Source organism: Bufo bufo, chromosome 1 (assembly GCF_905171765.1).
Source record: "Bufo bufo chromosome 1, aBufBuf1.1, whole genome shotgun sequence".
Lineage (NCBI taxonomy): Eukaryota > Metazoa > Chordata > Amphibia > Anura > Bufonidae > Bufo > Bufo bufo.
In genome coordinates, this window is record NC_053389.1 from 838,096,946 (window position 1) to 838,112,273 (window position 15,328).

The 15,328-nt window shown below is 41.9% G+C and overlaps 1 protein-coding gene across 1 annotated transcript in view; it reads left to right on the forward strand.

The window, feature by feature from the left end:
* The first annotated feature begins 413 nt into the window (after positions 1 to 413).
* The window catches only part of LOC120990576 (chloride channel protein ClC-Kb-like), a 55,165-nt gene continuing 40,250 nt past the window's right edge, over positions 414 to 15,328 (forward strand). Inside the window, exons 1-3 of the mRNA XM_040419478.1 lie at positions 414 to 609; positions 11,578 to 11,706; positions 14,652 to 14,780. Of these exons, the coding sequence (XP_040275412.1) occupies positions 414 to 609; positions 11,578 to 11,706; positions 14,652 to 14,780 (454 nt within the window). The remainder of the gene's footprint in view (positions 610 to 11,577; positions 11,707 to 14,651; positions 14,781 to 15,328) is intronic.

Consider the following 15,328-nt stretch of genomic DNA (forward strand, 5'->3'; position numbering starts at 1 on the left):
CTCCATGCAGATGTTGTCCTTGGTTGGATTCAAACCTAGGAGCCCAGCACTGCAAGGCACCAGTGCTAACCACTGAGCCACCGATGTGACACAAGTTCACTTTTGTCCTCCTCCGGGCTGCTGTAAAAGTGGAGCTTATTGCTCTCAGCCACGCCGCTCTCATGATTCATCATAAGAAGTGTAATAAATGCGATGCCGTGTCACATAGACAGTGACAGCCTGCAATGGACTGCGGCTCGGCTGGGCGCCGCTGGTCAGCCGCCTCTTATCTCCCCAGCTGTAAGCAGTTCTGTTGTGTGTTGATACAAGGTGTCTGGGCTTCATTCCTGGCTGCAGCGGGGCAGGGCCGGCAGGTGTGGCCACTCTCCAGGTATATACATGGGGATGAGCCGTGAGAGGCATTCACAGACACAATGATGAAGGAGGAGGAACACAGTGCAAGGGACGAGAAGACGGTCATGATGGACTTACCAGAGACTAAGGAAAGGAGAGGGGACAGTAAAGCCGAGAGCGAGATGACCGAGAGTGAAACCTATTCCTATGTCCCCAAAGAGAAGAACCAGAGCGCCTTCACTGTGGTAGGGAAGAGGATCCTGACATGTATGAGGCGTAAGTAGTAACCATTATCATATCCAGGAGGGCGGCTCTACCATTATAATCTCACCAATCACACAGCTCTGTATCAGTATAATATCACTCATCACACAGCTATGTATCAGTATAATATAACCAATCACACAGCTATGTATCAGTATAATATCACTCATCACACAGCTATGTATCATTATAATATCACCAATCACACAGCTATGTATCATTATAATATCACCAATCACACAGCTATGTATCAGTATAATATCACTCATCACACAGCTATGTATCATTATATTATCACCAATCACACAGCTATGTATCATTATAATATCACCAATCACACAGCTATGTATCATTATAATATCACCAATCACACAGCTATGTATCATTATAATATCACCAATCACACAGCTATGTATCATTATAATATCACCAATCACATAGCTATGTATCAGTATAATATCACTCATCACACAGCTATGTATCATTATAATATCACCAATCACACAGCTATGTATTATTATAATTTAACCAATCACACAGCTATGTATCATTATAATATAACCAATCACACAGCTATGTATCATTGTAATTTAACCAATCACACAGCTATGTATCATTATAATATAACCAATCACACAGTTATGTATCAATATAATATAATATCACCAATCACACAGCTATGTATCAATATAATATCTACAATCACACAGCTATGTATCATTATAATATCACCAATTACAGTTATGTATTGTTATAATATCAACAATCACACAGCTCTGTATCATAATAATATAACCAATCACACAGCTATGTATCGTTGTAATATCACCAATCACACAGCTATGTATCAGTATAATATCACCAATCACACAGCTCTGTATCAGTATAATATCACATATCACACAGCTATGTATCAGTATATTATCACCAATCACACAGCTATGTATCAGTATAATATCACATATCACACAGCTATGTATCAGTATAATATCACCAATCACATAGCTATGTATCATTATAATATCACCAATCACTCAGCTCTGTATCATTATAATCACCAATCACACAGCTATGTATCAGTATAATATCACATATCAAACAGCTAAGTATTATTATAATATTACCAATCACACAGCTATTTATCATTGTAATATCACCAATCACAATTATGTATTGTAATAATATTACCAATCACACAGCTATGTATCATTACAATATCACATATCACACAGCTAAGTATCATTATAATATCCCATATCACACAGCTAAGTATCATTATAATATCACCAATCACATAGCTATGTATCATTATAATATCATCACCAATCACACAGCTAAGTATCATTATAATATCACCAATCACACAGCTATGTATCATTATATCACCAATCACATAGCTATGTATCATTATAATATCACATTTCACACAGCTAAGTGTCATTATAATATCACATATCACAGAGCTATGTATCATTATAATATCACCAATCACACAGCTATTTATCAGTATAATATCACCAATCACACAGCTATGTATCATTATATTATCACCAATCACACAGCTATGTATCATTATAATATCACATATCACACAGCTCTGTATCAGTTTAATCTCACCAATCACACAGCTATGTATCAGTATAATATCACCAATCACACAGCTATGTATCAGTATAATATCACCAATCACACAGCTATGTATCATTATATCACCAATCACACAGCTATGTATCATTGTAATATCACCAATCACACAGCTATGTATCATTATAATATCACCAATCACACAGATAAGTATAAGTATAATATCACCAATCAGACAGCTATGTATCAGTATAATATCAACAATCACAGAGCTATGTATCATTATAATATCACCAATCACACAGCTATGTATCATTATAATATCACATATCACACAGCTATGTATCAGTTCAATCTCACCAATCACACAGCTATGTATCAGTATAATATCACCAATCACACAGCTATGTATCATTATATCACCAATCACACAGCTATGTATCATTGTAATATCACCAATCACACAGCTATGTATCATTATAATATCACCAATCACACAGCTAAGTATCAGTATAATATCACCAATCACACAGCTATGTATCATTATAATATCACATATCACACAGCTATGTATCAGTATAATATCACCAATCACACAGCTATGTATCATTATAATATCACCAATCACTCAGCTCTGTATCATTATAATATCATCAATCAAACAGCTATGTATCATTATAATATCACCAATCACACAGCTATGTATCATTATAATATCACCAATCACACAGCTATGTATCATTATAAAATCACATATCACACAGCTATGTATCATTATAATATCACATATCACTCAGCTCTGTATCATTATAATATCACCAATCACAAGCTATGTATCATTATAATATCACCAATCACACAGCTATGTATCATTATAATATCACCAATCACTCATTGCTCTTACAGTAAAGAATTCCATTGTATCATTGCTCTTCTCACTAAAAGGCCCATAGGTTCAATACTGTTTTAGTACATCTATTGTAAAGAATCCTACAGCCTCACTGCTACTCTAAAGAGTCCCATAGTCTCACTGCTCTTACAGTAAAGAGTCCATAGTCTCACTGCTCTTACAGTAAAGAGTCCATAGTCTCACTGCTCTTACAGTAAAGAGTCCATAGTCTCACTGCTCTTACAGTAAAGAGTCCATAGTCTCACTGCTCTTACCGTAAAGAGTCCATAGTCTCACTGCTCTTACAGTATAGAGTCCATAGTCTCACTGCTCTTACAGTAAAGAGTCCATAGTCTCACTGCTCTTACAGTATAGAGTCCATAGTCTCACTGCTCTTACAGTAAAGAGTCCATAGTCTCACTGCTCTTACAGTATAGAGTCCATAGTCTCACTGCTCTTACAGTATAGAGTCCATAGTCTCACTGCTCTTACAGTAAAGAGTCCATAGTCTCACTGCTCTTACAGTATAGAGTCCATAGTCTCACTGCTCTTACAGTAAAGAGTCCATAGTCTCACTGCTCTTACAGTAAAGAGTCCATAGTCTCACTGCTCTTACAGTAAAGAGTCCATAGTCTCACTGCTCTTACAGTATAGAGTCCATAGTCTCACTGCTCTTACAGTATAGAGTCCATAGTCTCACTGCTCTTACAGTAAAGAGTCCATAGTCTCACTGCTCTTACAGTAAAGAGTCCATAGTCTGACTGCTCTTACAGTATAGAGTCCATAGTCTCACTGCTCTTACAGTAAAGAGTCTACAGTCTCACTGCTCTTACAGTAAAGAGTCCATAGTCTCACTGCTCTTACAGTATAGAGTCCATTGTCTCACTTCTCTTACAGTAAAGAGTCCATAGTCTCACTTCTCTTACAGTAAAGAGTCCATAGTCTCACTGCTCTTACAGTAAAGAGTCCATAGTCTCACTGCTCTTACAGTAAAGAGTCCATAGTCTCACTGCTCTTACAGTAAAGAGTCCATAGTCTCACTGCTCTTACAGTATAGAGTCCATAGTCTCACTGCTCTTACAGTAGAGTCCACAGTCTCACTGCTCTTACAGTAAAGAGTCCATAGTCTCACTGCTCTTACAGTAAAGAGTCCATAGTCTCACTGCTCTTACAGTAAAGAGTCCATAGTCTCACTGCTCTTACAGTATAGAGTCGATAGTCTCACTGCTCTTACAATAAAGAGTCCATAGTCTCACTGCTCTTACAGTATAGAGTCCATAGTCTCACTGCTCTTACAGTAAAGAGTCCATAGTCTCACTGCTCTTACAGTATAGAGTCCATAGTCTCACTGCTCTTACAGTATAGAGTCCATAGTCTCACTGCTCTTACAGTAAAGAGTCCATAGTCTCACTGCTCTTACAGTATAGAGTACATAGTCTCACTGCTCTTACAGTAAAGAGTCCATAGTCTCACTGCTCTTACAGTAAAGAGTCCATAGTCTCACTGCTCTTACAGTAAAGAGTCCATAGTCTCACTGCTCTTACAGTAAAGAGTCCATAGTCTCACTGCTCTTACAGTATAGAGTCCATAGTCTCACTGCTCTTACAGTATAGAGTCCATAGTCTCACTGCTCTTACAGTATAGAGTCCATAGTCTCACTGCTCTTACAGTAAAGAGTCCATAGTCTCACTGCTCTTACAGTAAAGAGTCCATAGTCTCACTGCTCTTACAGTAAAGAGTCCATAGTCTCACTGCTCTTACAGTATAGAGTCCATAGTCTCACTGCTCTTACAGTATAGAGTCCATAGTCTCACTGCTCTTACAGTATAGAGTCCATAGTCTCACTGCTCTTACAGTATAGAGTCCATAGTCTCACTGCTCTTACAGTATAGAGCCCATAGTCTCACTGCTCTTACAGTAAAGAGTCCATAGTCTCACTGCTCTTACAGTAAAGAGTCCATAGTCTCACTGCTCTTACAATACAGAGTCCATAGTCTCACTGCTCTTACAATACAGAGTCCATAGTCTCACTGCTCTTACAGTAAAGAGTCCATAGTCTCACTGCTCTTACAGTATAGAGTCCATAGTCTCACTGCTCTTACAGTATAGAGTCCATAGTCTCACTGCTCTTACAGTAAAGAGTCCATAGTCTCACTGCTCTTACAGTATAGAGTCCATAGTCTCACTGCTCTTACAGTAAAGAGTCCATAGTCTCACTGCTCTTACAGTAAAGAGTCCATAGTCTCACTGCTCTTACAGTAAAGAGTCCATAGTCTCACTGCTCTTACAGTATAGAGTCCATAGTCTCACTGCTCTTACAGTAAAGAGTCTACAGTCTCACTGCTCTTACAGTAAAGAGTCCATAGTCTCACTGCTCTTACAGTATAGAGTCCATTGTCTCACTTCTCTTACAGTAAAGAGTCCATAGTCTCACTTCTCTTACAGTAAAGAGTCCATAGTCTCACTGCTCTTACAGTAAAGAGTCCATAGTCTCACTGCTCTTACAGTAAAGAGTCCATAGTCTCACTGCTCTTACAGTAAAGAGTCCATAGTCTCACTGCTCTTACAGTATAGAGTCCATAGTCTCACTGCTCTTACAGTAGAGTCCACAGTCTCACTGCTCTTACAGTAAAGAGTCCATAGTCTCACTGCTCTTACAGTAAAGAGTCCATAGTCTCACTGCTCTTACAGTAAAGAGTCCATAGTCTCACTGCTCTTACAGTATAGAGTCGATAGTCTCACTGCTCTTACAATAAAGAGTCCATAGTCTCACTGCTCTTACAGTATAGAGTCCATAGTCTCACTGCTCTTACAGTAAAGAGTCCATAGTCTCACTGCTCTTACAGTATAGAGTCCATAGTCTCACTGCTCTTACAGTATAGAGTCCATAGTCTCACTGCTCTTACAGTAAAGAGTCCATAGTCTCACTGCTCTTACAGTATAGAGTCCATAGTCTCACTGCTCTTACAGTAAAGAGTCCATAGTCTCACTGCTCTTACAGTAAAGAGTCCATAGTCTCACTGCTCTTACAGTAAAGAGTCCATAGTCTCACTGCTCTTACAGTAAAGAGTCCATAGTCTCACTGCTCTTACAGTATAGAGTCCATAGTCTCACTGCTCTTACAGTATAGAGTCCATAGTCTCACTGCTCTTACAGTAAAGAGTCCATAGTCTCACTGCTCTTACAGTAAAGAGTCCATAGTCTCACTGCTCTTACAGTAAAGAGTCCATAGTCTCACTGCTCTTACAGTATAGAGTCCATAGTCTCACTGCTCTTACAGTAAAGAGTCCATAGTCTCACTGCTCTTACAGTAAAGAGTCCATAGTCTCACTGCTCTTACAGTAAAGAGTCCATAGTCTCACTGCTCTTACAGTAAAGAGTCCATAGTCTCACTGCTCTTACAGTATAGAGTCCATAGTCTCACTGCTCTTACAGTATAGAGTCCATAGTCTCACTGCTCTTACAGTAAAGAGTCCATAGTCTCACTGCTCTTACAGTAAAGAGTCCATAGTCTCACTGCTCTTACAGTAAAGAGTCCATAGTCTCACTGCTCTTACAGTAAAGAGTCCATAGTCTCACTGCTCTTACAGTATAGAGTCCATAGTCTCACTGCTCTTACAGTATAGAGTCCATAGTCTCACTGCTCTTACAGTATAGAGTCCATAGTCTCACTGCTCTTACAGTATAGAGTCCATAGTCTCACTGCTCTTACAGTATAGAGCCCATAGTCTCACTGCTCTTACAGTATAGAGTCCATAGTCTCACTGCTCTTACAGTATAGAGTCCATAGTCTCACTGCTCTTACAGTAAAGAGTCCATAGTCTCACTGCTCTTACAGTAAAGAGTCCATAGTCTCACTGCTCTTACAGTAAAGAGTCCATAGTCTCACTGCTCTTACAGTATAGAGTCCATAGTCTCACTGCTCTTACAGTAAAGAGTCCATAGTCTCACTGCTCTTACAGTAAAGAGTCCATAGTCTCACTGCTCTTACAGTAAAGAGTCCATAGTCTCACTGCTCTTACAGTAAAGAGTCCATAGTCTCACTGCTCTTACAGTATAGAGTCCATAGTCTCACTGCTCTTACAGTATAGAGTCCATAGTCTCACTGCTCTTACAGTAAAGAGTCCATAGTCTCACTGCTCTTACAGTAAAGAGTCCATAGTCTCACTGCTCTTACAGTAAAGAGTCCATAGTCTCACTGCTCTTACAGTAAAGAGTCCATAGTCTCACTGCTCTTACAGTATAGAGTCCATAGTCTCACTGCTCTTACAGTATAGAGTCCATAGTCTCACTGCTCTTACAGTATAGAGTCCATAGTCTCACTGCTCTTACAGTATAGAGTCCATAGTCTCACTGCTCTTACAGTATAGAGCCCATAGTCTCACTGCTCTTACAGTAAAGAGTCCATAGTCTCACTGCTCTTACAGTAAAGAGTCCATAGTCTCACTGCTCTTACAATACAGAGTCCATAGTCTCACTGCTCTTACAATACAGAGTCCATAGTCTCACTGCTCTTACAGTAAAGAGTCCATAGTCTCACTGCTCTTACAGTATAGAGTCCATAGTCTCACTGCTCTTACAGTATAGAGTCCATAGTCTCACTGCTCTTACAGTAAAGAGTCCATAGTCTCACCGCTCTTACAGTATATAGTCCATAGTCTCACTGCTCTTACAGTATATAGTCCATAGTCTCACTGCTCTTACAGTATAGAGTCCATAGTCTCACTGCTCTTACAGTAAAGAGTCCATAGTCTCACTGCTCTTACAGTAAAGAGTCCATAGTCTCACTGCTCTTACAGTATAGAGTCCATAGTCTCACTGCTCTTACAGTAAAGAGCCCATAGTCTCACTGCTCTTACAGTAAAGAGTCCATAGTCTCACTGCTCTTACAGTAAAGAGTCCATAGTCTCACTGCTCTTACAGTAAAGAGTCCATAGTCTCACTGCTCTTACAGTAAAGAGTCCATAGTCTCACTGCTCTTACTGTAAAGAGTCCATAGTCTCACTGCTCTTACAGTAAAGAGTCCATAGTCTCACTGCTCTTAGAGTAAAGAGTCCATAGTCTCACTGCTCTTACAGTAAAGAGTCCATAGTCTCACTGCTCTTACAGTAAAGAGTCCATAGTCTCACTGCTCTTACAGTATAGAGTCCATAGTCTCACTGCTCTTACAGTATAGAGTCCATAGTCTCACTGCTCTTACAGTAAAGAGTCCATAGTCTCACTGCTCTTACAGTAAAGAGTCCATAGTCTCACTGCTCTTACAGTATAGAGTCCATAGTCTCACTGCTCTTACAGTAAAGAGTCTACAGTCTCACTGCTCTTACAGTAAAGAGTCCATAGTCTCACTGCTCTTACAGTATAGAGTCCATTGTCTCACTTCTCTTACAGTAAAGAGTCCATAGTCTCACTTCTCTTACAGTAAAGAGTCCATAGTCTCACTGCTCTTACAGTAAAGAGTCCATAGTCTCACTGCTCTTACAGTAAAGAGTCCATAGTCTCACTGCTCTTACAGTAAAGAGTCCATAGTCTCACTGCTCTTACAGTAAAGAGTCCATAGTCTCACTGCTCTTACAGTATAGAGTCCATAGTCTTACTGCTCTTACAGTAGAGTCCACAGTCTCACTGCTCTTACAGTAAAGAGTCCATAGTCTCACTGCTCTTACAGTAAAGAGTCCATAGTCTCACTGCTCTTACAGTATAGAGTCGATAGTCTCACTGCTCTTACAATAAAGAGTCCATAGTCTCACTGCTCTTACAGTATAGAGTCCATAGTCTCACTGCTCTTACAGTAAAGAGTCCATAGTCTCACTGCTCTTACAGTATAGAGTCCATAGTCTCACTGCTCTTACAGTATAGAGTCCATAGTCTCACTGCTCTTACAGTAAAGAGTCCATAGTCTCACTGCTCTTACAGTATAGAGTCCATAGTCTCACTGCTCTTACAGTAAAGAGTCCATAGTCTCACTGCTCTTACAGTAAAGAGTCCATAGTCTCACTGCTCTTACAGTAAAGAGTCCATAGTCTCACTGCTCTTACAGTAAAGAGTCCATAGTCTCACTGCTCTTACAGTATAGAGTCCATAGTCTCACTGCTCTTACAGTATAGAGTCCATAGTCTCACTGCTCTTACAGTAAAGAGTCCATAGTCTCACTGCTCTTACAGTAAAGAGTCCATAGTCTCACTGCTCTTACAGTAAAGAGTCCATAGTCTCACTGCTCTTACAGTAAAGAGTCCATAGTCTCACTGCTCTTACAGTATAGAGTCCATAGTCTCACTGCTCTTACAGTATAGAGTCCATAGTCTCACTGCTCTTACAGTATAGAGTCCATAGTCTCACTGCTCTTACAGTATAGAGTCCATAGTCTCACTGCTCTTACAGTATAGAGCCCATAGTCTCACTGCTCTTACAGTAAAGAGTCCATAGTCTCACTGCTCTTACAGTAAAGAGTCCATAGTCTCACTGCTCTTACAATACAGAGTCCATAGTCTCACTGCTCTTACAATACAGAGTCCATAGTCTCACTGCTCTTACAGTAAAGAGTCCATAGTCTCACTGCTCTTACAGTATAGAGTCCATAGTCTCACTGCTCTTACAGTAAAGAGTCCATAGTCTCACCGCTCTTACAGTATATAGTCCATAGTCTCACTGCTCTTACAGTATATAGTCCATAGTCTCACTGCTCTTACAGTATAGAGTCCATAGTCTCACTGCTCTTACAGTAAAGAGTCCATAGTCTCACTGCTCTTACAGTAAAGAGTCCATAGTCTCACTGCTCTTACAGTATAGAGTCCATAGTCTCACTGCTCTTACAGTAAAGAGCCCATAGTCTCACTGCTCTTACAGTAAAGAGTCCATAGTCTCACTGCTCTTACAGTAAAGAGTCCATAGTCTCACTGCTCTTACAGTAAAGAGTCCATAGTCTCACTGCTCTTACAGTAAAGAGTCCATAGTCTCACTGCTCTTACTGTAAAGAGTCCATAGTCTCACTGCTCTTAGAGTAAAGAGTCCATAGTCTCACTGCTCTTAGAGTAAAGAGTCCATAGTCTCACTGCTCTTACAGTATAGAGTCCATAGTCTCACTGCTCTTACCGTAAAGAGTCCATAGTCTCACTGCTCTTACAGTAAAGAGTCCATAGTCTCACTGCTCTTACAGTAAAGAGTCCATAGTCTCACTGCTCTTACAATATAGAGTCCATAGTCTAACTGCTCTTACAGTAGGAGGACTTCTACTACTATTACTACTATTACAACTACTACTACAACTGCTACTACCATTACTACTACAACTATGACCACTACAATAAGTACTACTACTAATAAAACTACTACGACTGTTACTATTACTACTGCTATTACTACTACATCTACTGCTATTACTACTACTACTATAAATACTACTACAATTACTACTATTATTACAACTACTATATTTACTACAACTATGACTACTACTACTATTAAAACTACTACGACTACTACTATTGCAACAACCACTACTTCTTCTACTAGTACAACTACCACTACTTATTTTACTACTATGATTGCTACTACTATAAGTACTTCTACAACTACAATGATTACTACTACTATTACTACTACTATGACTAATCTATTATTACAACTACTACTATTACTATGATTGTACTACAACTACTACTATTACTACTATAACTATTACTACTAGTGTTGAACGAATTGTCGATTTTCTCCAAATTTCGTTTTAATGCTGTACATAAGCTCAGCGTGGATACTACAGTATCTGAGTAAAGAACCACGACGGATGACCAAGGAAGCTGAAAACAATTCACAGGAGATCGTCAAAATAATGGCGGCATTTACTAACATCAGTTTTTACATCTGTGTGATCATATTTTGCCGCATGAACACTTCTGCTAATATGTACACCTGGAAACAGGCATAAAAGATGAGTGACAACTACTCCCAACAGGGGCTAGTATCACACCAGACACATAGACTGCAGAAGATGCGCCTAATCTATGATGAAGCCTGTGCCTCCTCCTAAATTAGGCGCCTCCGCCAACAGCGGAGCAGCTATCAAAAACCAGTATAAAAATCCGGTCTTTGATAAATGACCCCCAATGTTCCTTCATAGAAATCTAGCATGGGTATCAGACCTGAATGTACAGAAACTGAACCCACGTGCTCCCTCTAAGGTCCAGAGAAGTCAAAAGTGGTTATAATAAGGGGCCTACTGAAGTCTGCAGCAGATAGTATGTTCTCCACTGAGCCCTGACCTCATCTTCATGGGGTTCTGAGGCAGAAGAAGAAGTCTGTAGAAAGATCTGGAAGATATTGGAACAACCAAAGTCCTTCCCTGAAATACTGCCAGCTTCACTTCTTCCACCGCTATCTCTGGTCATGAGAGACTTCCCATGTCATTACTCGTGGATGGTATTATTCCATTGTAGACACTGTATATTGATATCAGACATTATAGACACTGTCATCCTGGCCGCCTTCATCTTCTCATCATTCTTGTATTTAAGCTGTGGGAAGGAACCTGCGGAGGGCACTTCAGTATTTTGGAGAAGACTGGATTTTCCTGTTCTTGCTGGGGATCAGTATGGCGACAATCAGCTTCGGACTGGATGTCACTATTGCCAAACTACAGCGAGGTGGGTAACACGGAACCTATATTGGGCAATATTACAGGTAAAGAACCCCCCCCCACACACAAAAAGAAAACATGACCCCACCACTAAGCATGAACACAATGCAATTCTATCATACCCTATACATAAAACACTACAGCTCCTAACATGACCTGACCGTAATACAATTCAGTTATATTATATGCATAGCACACTACAACCCCCAACGTGAACCGATCATGAACACTAGGAGATTCTGATAACATGTTCTGATGGGGGTAGTGATTCACCTGGCTATAAGGTGGTGTCCCTGTAGTACATTCAGTTTTTTAATAATGTATATGCTCCATGCTCCGATTACCATGTCTGAGTACATACTGGAGAGTCACTTGGACATGGACCTCACGAGCCCTGTGCTGAATAAATCCCCCCATCTATCTTGAGCATGCCCCGATTACCAAGTCTGAGTACATACTGCAGAGTCACTTGGACATGGACCTCACGAGCCCTGTGCTGAATAAATCCCCCCATCTATCTTGAGCATGCCCCGATTACCAAGTCTGAGTACATACTGCAGAGTCACTTGGACATGGACCTCACGAGCCCTGTGCTGAATAAATCCCCCATCTATCTTGAGCATGCCCCGATTACCAAGTCTGAGTACATACTGCAGAGTCACTTGGACATGGACCTCACGAGCCCTGTGCTGAATAAATCCCCCCATCTATCTTGAGCATGCCCCGATTACCAAGTCTGAGTACATACTGCAGAGTCACTTGGACATGGACCTCACGAGCCCTGTGCTGAATAAATCCCCCATCTATCTTGAGCATGCCCCGATTACCAAGTCTGAGTACATACTGCAGAGTCACTTGGACATGGACCTCACGAGCCCTGTGCTGAATAAATCCCCCCATCTATCTTGAGCATGCCCCGATTACCATGTCTGAGTACATACTGCCACTTGGACATGGACCTCACGAGCCCTGTGCTGAATAAATCCCCTCATCTATCTTGAGCATGCCCCGATTACCAAGTCTGAGTACATACTGCAGAGTCACTTGGACATGGACCTCACGAGCCCTGTGCTTAATAAATCCCCCCATCTATCTTGAGCATGCCCCGATTACCAAGTCTAAGTACATACTGCAGAGTCACTTGGACATGGACCTCACGAGCCCTGTGCTTAATAAATCCCCCCATCTATCTTGAGCATGCCCCGATTACCAAGTCTGAGTACATACTGCAGAGTCACTTGGACATGGACCTCACGAGCCCTGTGCTTAATAAATCCCTCCATCTATCTTGCGCATGCCCCGATTACCAAGTCTGAGTACATACTGCAGAGTCACTTGGACATGGACCTCACGAGCCCTGTGCTGAATAAATCCCCCCATCTATCTTGAGCATGCTCCGATTACCATGTCTGAGTACATACTGCACAGTTACTCGGACATGGACCTCATGAGTAGAGATGTCGCGAACATAAAATTTTCCGTTCGCGAACGGCGAACGCAAGCTTCCGCAAATGTTCGCGAACGGGCAAACCGGGCGAGCCGCCAGGCAAAATTTAAAACCCACAGGGACTCTTTCTGGCCACAATAGTGATGGAAAAGTTGTTTCAAGGGGACTAACACCTGGACTGTGGCATGCCGGAGGGGGATCCATGGCAAAACTCCCATGGAAAATTACATAGTTGACGCAGAGTGTGGTAAGTTGAATTTGCAATGCGATTAATATAACCTGTATTAATCGCATTGCGAGTTTAACTTAGATCTGAGTTCCTAATGGTTGTATTGCTAGAATTGACGAATATAACGAATATAGCACTATATTCTCAATCTTAATTATATTCTAGCAATACAACCATTAGGAACCCAGCTCTAAGTTGAATTCGCAATGCGATTAATATAGCCTGTATTAATCGCATTGCGATTACAAATTAGTCAAATTTGTGACACTGCAGCTTCCGAATGAATTTAAGATGGAGGCTGTCCTTGCTTTTTGATAGGAGGTGGGAGGGTCTGGGAGGGAGGGTACGATGCTGATTGGTTGGAATGTGTCTGCTGACTGTGAGGTACAGGGTCAAAGTTTGCTCAATGATGATGTATAGGGGGCGGACCGAACATCGCATATGTTCGCCCACCGCGGCGAACGCGAACAAGCGATGTTCGCCGGGAACTGTTTGCCGGCGAATAGTTCGGGACATCTCTACTCATGAGCCCTGATGCTGATGGATCCCCCTCATGTTTCTTGAGCATGCTCTGATTACCATGTCTAAGTACATACTGCAGAGTCACTTGGACATGGACCTTACGAGCCCTGTGCTGAATAAATCCCTCCATCTATCTTGAGCATGCTCCGATTACCATGTCTGAGTACATACAGCACAGTCACTCGGACATGGACCTCACAAGCCCTGTGCTGAATAAATCACTCAATCTATCTTGAGCATGCTCCGATTACCAAGTCTGAGTACATACTGCAGAGTCACTTGGACATGGACCTTACGAACCCTGTGCTGAATAAATCACTCAATCTATCTTGAGCATGCTCCGATTACCATGTCTGAGTACATACTGCAGTCACTTGGACATGGACCTTACGAGCCCTGTGCTGAATAAATCCCCCCATCTATCTTGAGCATGCTCCGATTACCATGTCTGAGTACATACAGCACAGTCACTCGGACATGGACCTCACAAGCCCTGATGCTGAATGGGGGAGATCTATGTACTTTAGATTACTGTTCGCTGATCTGCCCCTACAGCTGATGTCATGGGATATAAAGGTCCTCCACCTTAGATTTCAGCACGCCTGCTCCTTTTGGAGCTTATCTCCCATCGTACATGTTTAGGGGAGGTCTGTGTATGGCCTTATTAGCCAGTCTCTATGTATACAGGTCCATATAGTTACCTCTTATAAAGTGATCATGTGAGATCTAACTCCGAGCTTTTTATCTTCTGCAGTCAACCTGTGGGTGTACGATACCCTAGATCAGTACAGATATCTACAGTACTTCTCCTGGGTGCTGTACCACACTCTGCTCATGACTGTATCAGCCGGGGTGGCCAAATATATTGCTCCACAAGCTGCAGGTAAGTGACCTGCAGGGTGATACAGACAGAAGAGAGCTATGAGCCTGCCCCTCCTCCTGCAGGGTGATACAGACAGAAGAGAGCTATGAGCCTGCCCCTCCTCCTGCAGGGTGATACAGACAGAAGAGAGCTATGAGCCTGCCCCTCCCCCTGCAGGGTGATACAGACAGAAGAGAGCTATGAGCCTGCCCCTCCTCCTGCAGGGTGATACAGAGGAGAGCTATGAGCCTGCCCCTCCTCCTGCAGGGTGATACAGACAGAAGAGAGCTATGAGCCTGCCCCGCCCCTGCAGGGTGATACAGACAGAAGAGAGCTATGAGCCTGCCCCTCCTCCTGCAGGGTGATACAGACAGAAGAGAGCTATGAGCCTGCCCCTCCTCCTGCAGGGTGACACAGACAGAAGAGAGCTATGAGCCTGCCCCTCCCCCTGCAGGGTGATACAGACAGAGGAGAGCTATGAGCCTGCCCCTCCCCCTGCAGGGTGATACAGACAGAGGAGAGCTATGAGCCTGCCCCTCCTCCTGCAGGGTGATACAGACAGAGGAGAG